The 15558-nt window shown below is 37.5% G+C and overlaps 1 protein-coding gene across 1 annotated transcript; it reads right to left on the bottom strand.

Moving 5' to 3' along the window:
- Window positions 1-1728: 1728 nt before the first annotated feature.
- LOC134577879 (cyclin-dependent kinase inhibitor 1B-like) lies at window positions 1729-4596 on the bottom strand. The gene is made up of 3 exons (XM_063436791.1): window positions 3950-4596; window positions 3398-3514; window positions 1729-2616 (listed from the first exon to the last, which is right to left on the bottom strand). Exons 1-2 carry the CDS (start codon window positions 4485-4487, stop codon window positions 3405-3407), a joined length of 648 nt encoding a protein of 215 aa, XP_063292861.1. The 5' UTR covers window positions 4488-4596; the 3' UTR covers window positions 1729-2616; window positions 3398-3404.
- Between the last annotated feature and the right edge of the window lie 10962 nt (window positions 4597-15558).

Genomic DNA, 15558 nt, shown 5'->3' with positions numbered 1-15558 from the left:
TGACTTAATTTCACTACAATTTGGTATTTAGCGAATAAGCCCGAGTGTTTCTAGTGACATACTTCGTGTAGTCGTAGTTTATGTAAAACTTGCGAAATGAACTCGGTAACCTCACCACCCTGTCCTAGAAAACATACGAATGTACTCTCTGAGCTACACATCTGAACGTCTCAGATAACATGCTCGTAGCTATTAGCATTGACGTCACGTAGTGCAAGATATGGGATGGGTTTATTTTCTAAACACTAAATCAGAATCCTTGAATCTAAATTATAACATTTAGGGGAATGTTACCCCCCAACTTCTCTACAACGTGACAAATTTTCCCTAAAATTTGCAATTCTGTTTTCAAGTCCCTGCGATTCAGAGTTTAGGGATTACGGTACCTATCGTATAACATCTAAAATCAAATTGCAAAATTCAGGCTAAACTACTTAACCTACTATTATAGCATTATTTAGAATTTTTTCTAGATCAGCTTTTGTAGCCTTAATTGTACGTCAGTCTCTAATTCGCTGAATTTTGAAAGTTTAGTTTAAAAAATACTTTGGGGTTAAGGAGAATTGATGAGGTAATTCCAAATTTTATTTGAAAATGGAAACATTTCTTCAACTGTATTTTTTTTTTTTTTTACCCAAGGCTAAATTTTCCCCCAATTCCTTTGACTGGTTTTCTCCAATTCACAGTTTAGGGAAAATAAACCTATTAACATGTTTTTGCTGTATACATTGTGTTTAACTGCCACAAGATATTCTTCAGGGGCTGCAATGTGTTTTTGTTTTAACAGCTGCATTACAGAGTGTGTAGAATATAAACTGTGTACAGCGCTACAGAATCTGATGGAGCTATATAAATAATAATAATAATAATATGTAGCTCTGTGTTTTTTTTTAAAAGAAACAAAACCACAAAAATAAAAAAGTGGTGTTGTTGTACTGCGTACATTGAAAACAATAGCTTTCGGAATGTTAGGCTCGATAATCTATGCTGAGATTGACGGTCAAAAAAACTCCAGTATCCCCCAGGTGATTATTTATGACAAGGCCTTTAACATAGGGTTATTGTGGCATATTAAAATGTGAATAGCAAAATTAAGGCTTCAATAGCCAAACTTTTACCTATACTGAAGACTGAGAATTTTTCTAGATCATCTAGTATGGCCTACATTTTGCCATACAGATTTTAAATCCCTATAAATACAGTTCAGTGTAGAAAGACATATGAGTTTCAGTATATTTTTTAAAAAGTTCCCAAAACCAACAGACATGATTATTCACTTGAGTGAGAATTCAAAGTGAAATTCAAATTTAAGGCCAAAGTAGCTGAGAAGCATAGCGGATTAGGAGAATTTTTCTGAGCTGATTTTTTTTTTTTTTTTACCACCTTAAATTTGAAATTTGCTTTGAATTCTCACTTAGCAGATAATCTTATTTTGCATCTAGGGCCTGCTATATAACATAAGAGTACAAAGCAAGAAATTATCGCTCCAGCACGGTTTGTATTACAGCAGGTATTGAGAGCCATGGGACACCGCTTTAACCCTTTCAATGTCAAGATGCACACATTTAGAAAAACACTCACAATAATTGGGAATAATAATAAGGTATAAAAACTTTTTTTTTTTTTAAATCCCTCCTCCCAAATCTTTCCTTCCCAAACGATGATGATTCATGGCACCAACCTTAAATACGTTACAAAATATTTTTGCAATAAAAAGATAGACCAAAGTAAGGTATAAAAGTCATATATTTTACTTTTTGAAGATATTGCAATAATCTGTACATTTTTTTCAAAACAAAGTTACAAAACAAAAAATATATATAGAACACTGTACATGCATAGTTACGAAACAATTACTTTTATCTCTCCAAAATGGAGACATACGTATAACATCTATTAACGGTTTTTGTAGCCAGTATTATGGCTTAACATTGGAATATTCCAACACGTTATATAAATATATAACTTATGTTTTTGTTTGTTTTTTTTTTGTTTTTTGTTTAAGCTTTGTTACATTTTTGCTGTACATAATGGTGTTATATTAATAAAAATAAAACAGTGCAAAAAAACAATAAACATGATTACACATTATGAAATGCTCCATACATCACTTGTGCATGTCTATTGGCTCTTATTAAGTTGCAAAATTTAAGATATTTAAGTTAACATTCACAGCACAAAAACAGGAAAAAAAATGGTGGATTGCTCTGCTAGCTCAACCCTTAAAGAAAAAAAAAAAAAAAAATTCCGCTTCCCCTCAAAAAAGTATTAAATGTAAAAAAAAAGAAAAAATTTAAAAATGCTACAGATATCCAATATATGGATCAAAAGTTTGTGGCGTCAGTTTTTTTGTTTTATTAACCCATGCGTAATATTTAGAAAGTCCTCATCCCAGACGCTGCATCAACCTCCACAACCGTAACAGGAGCCCTCATTCTCTCCTTCAGAACGTTGTCGACTAGCTCCAAGCACATAATGAAAAAAAAAAATACGAAAAAAATACGAAAAAAAAAAGTCTCTTTTCCTTCACTCCTTCGGGAGGTGGGCAACGGAGATCGACGCTTGTCTTCTGGCTGCTTTATATATTCCCCTGATCAGTCAAAAAAAAATCCAGATCTAAAAAATTCAATTAAAAAAATAAAATTTTTAGTAAAAACAAGTCACGATTAAACTATATAATGCAGAAGTCAGAGAAACACAGGTAACGTAAATAAAATTGGAAGAAAAAAAAAGAGAGAGGAAAGTGCTATTGCATAGCAGATATGAGCTTTTTCTCTTTTTTTAAGCCCTGCAGCACTCAGCCATTTGCAAACCCTGCCCTTGTTTATTCACTAGGCAAGCAGTCAGTCTCTCTCTCTTTCAAGCTTAAGCTCCCATCCCCCACCTTCTTCCCTTCTTGTAACCTCCTTTCCCGCCAGTACAGCTTGTTTTGCAAATTTTTTCTTTTTTTTTTTTCTTTTTTTTTTTTTCAGAACTTTCCAAGGAGGAGCTTGAAGCGATTGAGTAACACTCCCGTGGAAAAAAAAAAAAAGCAGAATCATGTGCAGTCAACAACTCCCACTTTCTACAACCAAAACAACTCTTGTAGGACAACTCTGCACTTTTTTTTTGTTTTTTTTTGTTTTTTTTTCTCTTTTTTTTTCTCTTTTTTTTTAAAGACCCTTCTCCACCCAACCTCCTAAAAGCAAATGTCCTTAACTCACTCCTGTGGTTTATTATGCATGGTTTCTGATAGATTATTTCACCCAAAAAATGTTGAAAAAGATATTTTAAAAATTCTAAAAAAATTTAATAAAAATAACAAAAACATTTGTAAAAAAAAAAAATAATAATAATAATAATAATAACAATAAAATAAAAATAAAGCACAATATTCCATCCACTCTGAAATACTCACCAAAGATTCATCGGATTTTTTTTCTGGGGGTCTGCTCCAAAGTGCAAAATGGGTGGGTACCCTTCAGACTGTCACTCTTTGCAACTGATGTTACTCTTTTCCTTTTGGGGAAATAATCTGCAAAAAATAAAAGGTTAAAGAATATTATTAAACTAGAAAAAAAAACTCACAAACAAAATACACACACACACAGACACGTTTTGTTTTTTTCTTTAGAAAACATTGAAACCAAGAACTACAAGTGACAAACATAAAACCCCATTATAGCCAAAGGTTGGCAAAAAAAAAAACATTAAACCAAAGGGGGGGGGGGGGGGGGGGGAGGAAGCCAACAATTAATTTACCAAAAAAAAGTGGCAGATTTTCATGATATCCCAATTTAAAGCAATTGCTCTCACTATGTCTGCCCTGGCATTGCACATTTAAGGACAACCTGCTCATTCTCAATAGTCCAAATGACACTGTTAAAAACAAAAGAGACTGGCATGACAGTGTGCCCTCTGAGGTGTCTGTGGCAGGGATGTGAGTTATTCCTTAAAGCAGGGATCTTACCTGTTATGGTAGTGCTGACCTCCCTCTTCCTAAGCTGGGAAGTGATGTGAGTAGAGGATTTGGTCGGTACTTTAACTCCCTGACACCTCCTGATTGCCAGCTCTGCGTTCTCCTTTGCGCAATCTGTGCCCCCAAGAGTGAGCAGAGCTGCTTCCACTGGTGCCTCCTCCTTGCCCTCTGTTGGCACAGGAATTCTGCTGTTTACAGTGGGCTGCTGGGTTTGCCTGGGCACCTGTGCTGTGCTGACAGGGGACAGTCTGCTTTCCCTGTAGACGATGGGCATTGATTTGCTTTCCAGGGGCTCCCAGCAGAAGGCACCCTTCAATGGTGTGCCAGCTTCAAAATCAAAGTTCCAACGCTGACAATCTGATGTTTGGATCTCCTTGAGCTGCCTCTGCAGTTCAGATCTCAGCTCGTCGTGGTCTATGGGTCCAAACAAGCTCCTGCATGTCCCCCTGGTACTGCCAACTCCAAACAGGGCTCCTCTGGGCAGCGCTGGCCCCATGTCCTCCGGCTGGGCTAAGTTAAATGTGGCCATTGCCTTTGCCTCTGTGGCTGTACTGTTGTTGTTATTGGGGCTTGGGGCTGAGTTGTCTCTGGATAAGTCTGGGCAGGGTTTGGGAAGCTTATATAGAAAGGGAGCAGAAATTGAGCTACAGAGGGAGGAGGGAGAACAGTTAGGAGGAGACAGACAAAAAGTGGGAGGGGGGACTTCATTTTAACTGGAGAGAGGAAAAAAAATACACAGTGTGACATACCAGGTTACAAAACTGGGGAGGGAGGACAGTTTGGCAAACCCTTCTTTATGTTACCTATTTAGCCTAAAAAAAAAAAAAATAGGGGTGGAGATGCAGATCAGGTTGGAAGAAAAAAATATAGAGATTTTTTAGCCATGTCCCCCACCCTACGCCCCCTCCCCTTCATTCACTGCTGACAGAGGTGGGGTTGTAGGCTAGAGTTGTAACATTATTTTGGGGGCTAGGGAGGGGTCTGGTACAGTAATATTGACTTACAAAATAAGCTGTGACTGTCAGTGCAGTGTATAGAGGGGTTTCCCCCTCTTCTGATATTAATATATTAATCTTAATTATTCTTTTATACCATGGGGGTTCTCTGTTACACTCCCTCCCCCAGATTCTATGCTTTATGGATAAATAAAACGAACCGCATTCTGTGAATTGTACGATTGCTATGACAACAAAGAAAAAAGGCAGATATTACCACCCTATCCGCCCCTAACGGACAATAACAGAACGTGGTGTAACGCAGACTTGTTACAATGTATTGCATTCTATCGCACGGCGCTACGGAGCTTGCTGGCGCTATGCAAGTTGTAGTGTAATAATTATAAATCTGGGGGAAGGTCGGGTGTCTGCAAACACATACACAAATCAGTGGGTATAAAAACTGCTCTAGTAAAAAAAAAAAAAAAGACAAAAAATCACAATTAGAAGTTTTCAGTCCTTATTGCTCCTTTGACAGCCATCATTTTATTTTAACCCCAGATTACAATCAGTTGCTGTGGTGGTATTCGATGAGGCTACCCACCCATCTGATGTATTTATAGCATACTATGTTGGGCTCCGACTACCATTCAATCAAGGCTTAACCCCTTGTGTGCCAGACAAGAGTCTCTTGTCACATCCCTTTATCCCTAGAAGGGGAGGGGTTAAAAGACTTGGCTTACCAGTTCTTGCTCTTTCTCACCCCTCCCTCTCCCCTCTCCATCTTTTTCTCTATATATTCGATAAACTATGGCAAATAATAATTGGATCACCAAGGATCAGTTAACTATTAAACAGTTAATTCCTTATACCCAGTGCCTTTAAATTGCTACAGTCCTGCCCCCCCCCCTTTTAGAGAACCATACATGTACATGCAATTAGTGAGTGCCTTACTGAGAACATGCTGTTAACCCCTTAAGGACCAAACTTCTGGAATAAAAGGGAATCATGACATGTCACACATGTCATGTGTCCTTAAGGGGTTAAAACAGTTTGCATTGCATCAATTGGTAATATATGTGGAATAGTTATTATAATACAAAATTAGACTATAATAAAAAATGTATTACTCACAAAGTTGCAACTGTGCAAACTCGTATTAAATAAAAAATGCAAAAGTCACTGGAAATATACAATTAGATCAAATTCAACACTTCACCTTTGACATATAAAGAGGAATATTTGGGGAAAAAAAGTGTAACTTTTTATTTCAACCTCATTATTTGATAGAGAGCAATTCAAGGGGCTTATTCGCTAAACAGCAACACAATTAGAAAAAGCAAATCCAGACGGTTTGATAAAACAATTAATTTGTTTAATTAATTCAATGATATTTTTCCAGTTCTGCTTTTTTTTGGCCTACGTTTCAGTGTGACAAAATAGCAGAAATGGACACATTTACTAAATACAGTTATTTATAATGAAAACTGATTTGCGTAATAAAGTCTAAAAGGGGAGGATTGTAAAGAAATGTCCAACCTATTTACAGACACAGCTTGTCTATTTAAGCCTGAATTCTGCATTTCTGTTACTTCCATTATGCTATATATATATATATATATATTACTTGGCAAGTCACTTAGGGTTATTCACTAAATTGTGACTTGTTGGGAATTTAACCCCTTAAGGACACATGACATGTGTGACATGTCATGGATTCCCTTTTATTCCAGAAGTTTGGTCCTTAAGGGGTTAAAGGTTATTTTACATTTTAGGCCAAAACCACAAAGCTGAAACCATGGAGAGATTTTCTTATTTGGTTCTTTTTGGCTAAAATTTGAGAGTCACTTTGAACTCCTAACAATTTGCCCTGATTTTTAAACCCAGCGGCGGCGTACTGGAACGCACAATTATGTTTGTTTCATTTGAACTCCTTGACCCAAGGATTGCAAACAGCTCTGGATTTATGAAAATTACTGCTTAAACACAGGTGGATCAATCAAATTGATTGAACCAGTTTAAGTCACCCGTGGTCCAGCAGCGTTATCCAGAAACGGCTTTCCATTTTCTGCCCTTTGGCAATTTAATATTGAACTAAACAGTAAGCCTGTTTAAGCACAGCTGTCTTCACCTCCAGCACCTGTAAGTCAATCAATTCTGTTGCTGTTGCATGTATATTTCTTACATCCATTGTACAGCACTGCTGAATGTGTCGGCGCTTTAAACATAACAAACAGAACTAACGTTTACGCTGTTGAGTCCGAGCTGTTATAGACACACTAGAACAGGACTAACCAACATTATAGACTTCACATCTCCCCTGATGCTTTGCCAGCATTATAGCTGTAACAGAATTATGGGAGATGCAGTCCCAAAGGTTGCCAACCCCTGCACTAGTATAAGAATCCAATTTTGAGGAATAAATTCAGTCACTAGCCACAACAATTCTGCTACTCTAGAACCTGTTAGACAAAGAAGAGTATGAATTGCGATTGGCTAGATTCCATTTTGATCACGGTTTCCATACACATGTAATGTTATCCAAAACATGCTGATAATTTTATATAACAGGCTACAGGCTGTTGCTGAACCTCCATGTCCCCGGAATGAAACATCCTAATCTGCTATTGAATGTTGCCCCTCCTTTAGTGACCGGAGGATTGTGTAGAATTGATACACAATAAGCTGTGAATTGGCACAAGGGCTGCATGGATCAGATCGTGATGACAACATAAAAGGTCTTTGGGGTTAAACTTTGCCAGTGTTTCAAGCTGACAAGGCAGTTGACAAGATCATTAAGACATCAAGCCGTGCTTTTAATCTATATAACTGCACGCATAGCGTAGTGCAACAGCCATCCCTGCAGTAAGACACAACAAAAAAACTGATTATGATAATGATGGTACTTAACAATATAAATCCAAAATTGGACCAGGAATTTGGAAATTTATGGCAAAATAGCAGTTTGGAGAAAGAGAACGTTTTCAGTGTGCATATCTTATCCTAAAATTTGAAATTCTCTTTTCAGTTCTCAAACAGGTCGCAGTTTATAAACGATTTAATAATTTATTTTATTTAGCAGTTCCTATATAGCGCCGTTATCCAAAGCGCTTTGCAATTTATGCAAAAATAACATCGGTAGTTATAGAAGCAGAGAATAAATGTATAGACACAACGAACATATACAAATACATACACATATACGAAGATCACTTTTCAAAACATAAAAGTCACATACATGTAACATCAGAGTGTCAAGGATTTTTTGTATAACTGCCAGGAAAGTCTTCGTTACAATTCTACAAATTCAGCCGCTTCATAAAATTGTATTTCGCTCACCAATTCATGCCGTTGTTTGTCAATGTCAAAAATTTTAATACACTTTGAAGTTTGCTCACTAAACCAAACATCTTAGAGAATTTAGAAAAATAATATATTTTTTTTATATTATTGGTTTTTATCAGTATTTTCAAAACAGCAGAGAATCACCATCAAAAAGTAAAAAAAAACAAGATATTGCAAATTATAGGCCCCTATTTCTGAGATGGGGAATATCCGTTTTTTGGGCCTAAAATTTAATTTATTTTTAAGTTTCCTGCTACAGTTCTCAGTTTAGTGATTACATCCATGTATTTGGTAACACACCCACAACCTCCTCCCTTCTGAGCCCTTGTCTACACTCATAATCTTCATGGTTTTATTTTTACACACCTGTAATCCTTATTTATAATAACCAATATTCCATTTACTGAACATGTCGGGATACTTTATAGCTGCGTGGTATTTTAAGACTGGGGTTTTAGTGTTAATTTGCTCCTTAACAAAAGAATTCATTGCTCCTATAAGGATTAATGAGCGCAATAAAACCAGGGGAATAAAAAAAGAATAGAAATAGCGGGAATTTCGTAAATGTAATCTCTATGTATGCGCATATATAAATGTATTTCACCGTTTGGCTGTGCCTCCGAATGGCTTATTCACTAAACTCTGAATTTTAACAACTTAAACCTAAATGTCAAAATGTAGGCAAAAATAGCCGTTCTGGAAAAATTCCCTGTTTGAGCTATCATCACAACTCGTCTAATTTAGTCTTAAAGGGTCATTCGCTAAAGTGAGAATTTGAAGCAGTGCTACGGAATATGTTGGCGTTTTATAAATGCCAATAATAATAAATAAGTGAATTCAAATTTAATTTTAAATTTAAGGCCAAAGTAGCTGAACCGGAAACATAGGTGACTTAGAGAATGTTTCCTTTTTGACTACTTTTACCTTAACGGTGAAATACAATTTGAATTTACTTGAAATTCTCATTTTAGTGAATAAATCTGTTTTGCAGTTCAGATTTAATTTAATAAAATGGAGATGTTTAGTTAATTGTAGCGATTTGAAAACTGAATTTATAAATCCAAGCAAACACTGTGTGCCTATACATGAGTTGGAGAATGTATGTTTGACACTGGGCATTTTTGGTTTTCCCACGTGCTACATTTCAGCGTTTAGTGAATAAGCCCCCACATTTAATTTAGGCACCACTTTTTTTTTTGCATCAGTAGGGGAAGATGGGAGCGTGGGCCTGCGGTGTGTGCTTGCAGTCCTACAGAGAGCAGCACGTTCCTGAAGCTTAGTGCGTGTGTATAGGGTGGAGATTTGGGAATAAAGAGGTTTAATGAGCTGTAAAGAGGATATCTCGCTAAGCAGTGTAATATAGATGGACTGAAAAGGCACATTTGGCTATGTTTCTTAAACAAAAACTAAAGATCTCACAGGGAAACAAAACAACAACGTAAAAGAAAAAGAGACAAAAGAGAGCAGCAGTAGACCATTACCCTATAATTTGGGGGACTTTTTATAGAGCCATCATTAGTGTTCTTTAAAATGTCAGTATGAATCTAGGATTTTGTAGATGGCCTTTTACCGCCTGCAGTTGTATAGGGTTGGTGAAATGATTTTAATTGATATTCAGATGACCCAGTAGGTTTATAAAACTTTGATTTTTGGAAAGCTTTTTCTTTGAGGGTGGGGGACACACACACAACATATAACAGATGGAAGAACAATGCATGGAAAGACTGACCTTTGTGACACAACTCCCCCCCATTGCACGGTACCACATTAGATAGCCTTTTGTAGGGGTGAATGAGGTTAGGAGGTGTATAGGATACACAGATAACTATGTAAAAGACTTGACATGTGATGTCCTGTAGTGATGCCTGACCATTTACATTGTACAAAAAGGAAGGGCTATCACTGCTCTTGGTGGGCAGAGTTCTTCGATTATGTGATGTTGGCTGGCTGCGCACTCTTAGAAGAAGAAGGGTATTCCACCACGTTTGGAGTTGAGAAGGTCACAAGCCTCTGTTCTAGGATACGGTTCAAGTCATATGCTGGACCTTTATCTATACAAGTGCCTAGAATTACATTTTACATCAGCCACTCCTGAAAATCCACATCTGCCCCGTTTGCCCACTGTGTTCCCTTTAAGGGTCTTTGATTATTTTGTCGAATGAGAGACAGAAGGGATATAAATTAGAGAGAATGGTTAAACCAAACTGAATGTGAGCTGTTTAGGGCAGAGTTCAAGACGTAAAATAGATTGCGCTACATTCAACAGAACACTCTAAAGGATTAGAAATTAGATTGTTTCCTGAAATGATATATAGCACAGTCAGTAGTTCGTTAATTCATATGGGACCTGAAGTATGTCCAGACGTTTCCTTGACTTACTGGCATTCGCGCCTACACGAGGTAAGTATCTCAACCACTTTTATATATGTTTCTCAACATTTAAATAACTTACAATGAGAAGAGATTAACATTTCTCCAACTTATAAATACATTATTCAGTAACTTTTTTTCTCTTTCATATAAAAAAGGATTGTCAGTTTGTCAAATCAATAAGGCAATACTGCCAAACTCCCCTCCACTGATTCTAGTAGATATACCCCCTCAATCAAAACATTTAGGTATTTAATTATGCATTTTTCATTGGGTTATATCTAAAAACAGCTAGCAAATGCTGCAGATCTATTGGTTGCAGCCTTTTCAAGCCCTCCCCTTCTAAGCCAGCCCAGACTTTATGTGGCTGTCCAATCACAGACTTCCTAGTGCAGCTCAATTAAAAGTCTTTGCAAGGCAGGTGCTCTGGGCAATTGCTGCCTCTTGTGTGTACTTCCACTGAGCTAGCCAAACCAGGAAGTAACGGGACCGGTTGTCAGATTGACAGCCAGGAGGGTGTAACAAGGTTAATTTCTATTGAAATTTGCACTTTTTCTAAAATGAAAAAAGGAGACATAACTCTTCATGCACAGAGCACTTCACAAGTTAAAGTGTTTGGAGTATTGGAATTTCACAATACTGTGTGGCACATCAATTCCTCCTCCTTTCCAGGTTTCCCCATCCTACTGCTCAAGTGAACCATTTCTCTCCTTATTGGGGTTTAAAGAGAATGGCCGCTTTCTACACAATGAAGGCCCAAGCATACAGGATTTGGGTTGTTGTATTTTTGTCCAAACCATTGCTTTGAGTTGAAGTCTCTCCTGAAATTTCTGGGTTTTTCAATGCAGTGGCCTGAAGTTGTGACCAAAAAAATCTATTATGTGGTCTTCGTGTCTCGTTTGAACTGAGTCTGAAAAGCCACAAGACATTACTTTTCAAGGAGAAGCCACCAGTGACACTTACCAGCGCATCCTCACGTGGTTTTCATGAGGTCTCCAGCCACTGGTGGGTGCAACTCCAAACCCTGATGAGGGTGGCATCAGGGTGATGTTTCCCAAACACCAATCAACAGTTAATAAATAAATGTTTAATACAGTTCAGTCCTTTAGATTGTAAGCTTGTTTGGGCTAGGCCAGACGTGCCCAAAAGGTAGATGTTTTAAAGCTACAGCATCCATGATCCTTTGTCATGTTAAAAGCTTTCTAAAGTCATGCAAAGCACCATGGGAGTTGTAGTTCTACAACTTCCACCTCATACAACAGTTAGTGCATTAACCTACTGGACTATCTCAAATAAAGTGTAGTTATGTTTATAGACTGTTTTTATGTTAACATTGTTTACTTTACATTATTACATAAGACTTTTTTTATTGCACAAATGATATTTTTCCCCAAGGGTGTAGATGTTTACGTTTCAAAACTCAGTTTGCAGTGGGTTAAATATGTGTGTATAGTACTGCCAACAGAAAACACATAACACATGATCGTGTCATGTTACACACCCACACAGCAGCAAACAGACTAAGTGGAATAGTGTGATATTAGTTTATAAACAACATAGCTTCACACTTTCTCTGCTAACTGCAGTGTTAATGGGTAACAGTGGAACAGTTATAAAGATAAGCACTGGTTTGTTAAAGTGGTACGCACACTTTAACCATTTCCTTTGAATCTAAAAGGTTAACATAATGTAGATTTACATAAGTGTTTGTTTTTTTAAGCAAATACTGTTATTTTACTTTGTTAAACAAAGGAAGGACCACAAACACAGTGTAGCAAGAATTTCCTGACATTTAAAACATATTTAAAAAATATTTATTATGTCTGACATTTAAAGAGATTTTAGTGCTAGGAATTCAAAGCTATATAGTGCCCTCTGTACTCCCTCCCCCCACGACTCCCTGCTCCAGCACATAATGGGTTTAAAACCCATTAGGCACTCCCTATAAGAAAGCATTGCCTCTTACTTTCCTTTGGAGTATTCACTGATGCTGGATGTCCTCATGCAGAGCGTGAGGATGTCCAGCGACGTTTAAGAGACTCAGAGTTCGTTAAACTTCTGTAAGTGCCTCTAGTCTAGTAGCTGTCTGAAAGACTGCCACTAGAGGCAGTTTCAGTCCTGCAAAGTAATCATGAAAATGCTATATTTTACATTGCAGGACTAAGTGGGACAGATATGCTACCCCAAGACCACTTCAATAAGATGACGTGGTCTGGCGTGCCTGTAGTGTCCCTTTAATTAAAATGATCCTGATTAATTTGGGAGATATATCTGGCAATGTATGTAAGTACCCCTTACAGAGAACTATGTGACAGATGAGCTCCCATGTGTTCTGCTGAGTATTTTATTTGCCCACCTTTGCACAAAATCAAGGGAATACACATTCAGACAATATGCATACAATAACACATACTGATCTACACAGTATACACATGATGACATATTTCTACACATATACTCAGACACAAACACACTGTATACTCAGAAATATACTCAGAAACTGTGTGTACACAATGGTACACACAGACATAGTACACACATTGCAATCCTATAGACAATGAATTACTGCAAAAACACTCAGGGTTACTATTTACTAAAATGTGAGTTGTCATGAATTGAAGGTGAAAATAACCAGAATTCAAGGGGAATTTCAAACTTTAGACCAAAATACACGAATTGGAAAAATTCAGCTATGCATCAATATGGCTAATTGGCCAAAACTTTGAAATTCACCTTGAATTGCTGACTTTTAACGATTTAGTGAAAACCTTGATTGAGATTCCAGGAGATTCCAGGAGTGAAACAATATTACCTAATGCACAGTAACCGAGAGGTAGGCCTGCCAGATTTTAACTACGTACCTCCATAAACCTGTCAGTCTGTGCTTATCAAAACTTCTGAATGTACTCGTCTACAGGCCAGGCCCTGCTTAAAGAAGCTCTTCCAATTTTCAGTATTTCATAAAGATAGAATCTTAGAATCTTTATGAAATATTGACGTTCACTGTGTTGGAATTTCATTGAAATTCCAACGCAATCCGAAGATATAATACGATAAGGTAAGGGCTACATTGTCTTACATTAGAGGCTTTACAAAAATTACATTAGATTACAAAATTACATTATTACAAAATTACATTAGAGGTTTACAAAATGCCGTCAAATTTAGTCCAATCCCAACAGCCATCACAGGCATTGCCTTGTTCGGAACGAGACGTCATTTATGAAGGCTCCCTTGGTCTGACAAGATCATCAGTAGACCCATGTTCTCCAAAGACCTCAGTGCTGTACTCTTGCATCATCTGATGAGGCTCCTAGTAGAAGAAGCTACAGGAGTTGAAGAAGGACATCAGGAAGATGATTGAGGCAGCCAGAAAAGAAAGTTCCAGGTAAGTAAACCTAGCTCCACTGCACGTAGTGGTCACCAGACTCTAATCAGAGCTGTCACCTTCTGAATTCTTTGCAAAATATGCAAAGATCCATGAAAGACAGTAGGTCCCCCCCTTTTATCATTTAAGTGCCACCTCTCGCCGCTCATGGGTGGGGGCTGGAAAAGGGCTCATAGGTCCTGCATTTAGTTTAATAACCCCCACTTTTGGGGCACAGGTGGGGACACTATGTTCCCCCTGTTAATTATTTTAATAGGTGCCCCACCATGGAGCACCTTATTGGATTAGGGGGGTGGAGTTGCTCACTGTTTAGTAAACAGGCCCCATACTCTCGGCATAGCGAGAACATATCCTGAGTGAGGAAGAGGAAGCGATTGGGGAAAGGTAAATTCGGCATGACGGTGCCGCTTTAAGAACCAATGACAAGCCATACCACCGCTACAATCTGTTTTTTAAATGAAGACTCTACTGGATTTATTCACTAATCTGTGAAATTCAGAAAATTGATAAAGGAATACAAATTTTAGGACAAAATTTTGCAAGTGGAAAAAAAATCTCCAGATGATATTCTAGCTCTGCTATCTCAGTTTAAAATTAGCAATTCCTGTACTTAGTTGCTTCATTTTAGTCCCTGACTATTCACACTTCAGTTAACAAACCTTTTACTCTTTAAGTAACATTTGGATATTGTTCTCTTACGTGGCTATGTGTGCCAAATAAATTATGATGGCAATTGTAACTATTGTGTATCTACTACAACTATAAAGAAATGGAAATAAAAAAGAACGGGAACATTACTCAGGAAATGTGTAAATGCTCAGACAGGGGGGATTCCTTATTATGGTGAGTTCTAAGCTGCAGTGGCATATTTGCATACTTAGAAACAAAACAAGGAAATGTCTACAAAGGACTGCAGATGGGAGATAAAATCTCTTAAAAAAAAAAAAAAACATCTCTGGACCGAAGACGTGGAGGAAGATTGAATTATATTCAAAACAATAAAAACTTTATTTTTCTTTCACTAACCAACTACGAGGTGAGCAATCTGTACTCCACAATATGTTGTACCAGGAACCCCATCATCACCCTCAGGAAGCAGACTGCCCCCCTCAAAACCAAATGCATTCATTTATACTGGCAGGGTTAATTGCAGCAAATTGAAATCCAAAATTTCAAAAATGTATGCGAAAAGTGCTAATTTGGAGATATACAGCTCTTGTCACGTCTTGGCTATTTTAAAGGAACACTATACAGTCAGGAACGCAAACAAAAATTGCAGGCCCTATAGTGTTAAAACCACCATTTAGGTGGCTTGTCTCCCCTTAAAAGGTAATAAAACATATTTTATTTACAGAGCTGCATGGGTCTGCCAGCGCTGGGTCTGCCAGAGCTGGCCCTGCCGCGCCTCCTTGGCTGACATCATCAGAATTCATGATTTTAGCCAATTAAAAGATTTCCTGTAGGGAAAGCATTGAATTGGCTGAGATTAGCAAGGAGACGGGACAGGGGACAGGTCAAAAGCCTGCTTGGCCAATGAGCAACTCCTCTGAAAAGACAGTGTT

This window comes from Pelobates fuscus, chromosome 11, assembly GCF_036172605.1.
Source record: "Pelobates fuscus isolate aPelFus1 chromosome 11, aPelFus1.pri, whole genome shotgun sequence".
Classification (NCBI taxonomy): Eukaryota; Metazoa; Chordata; class Amphibia; order Anura; family Pelobatidae; genus Pelobates; species Pelobates fuscus.
The sequence above is the reverse complement of the archived record's forward strand: the minus strand, read 5'-3'. Positions and strand labels throughout refer to the sequence as shown.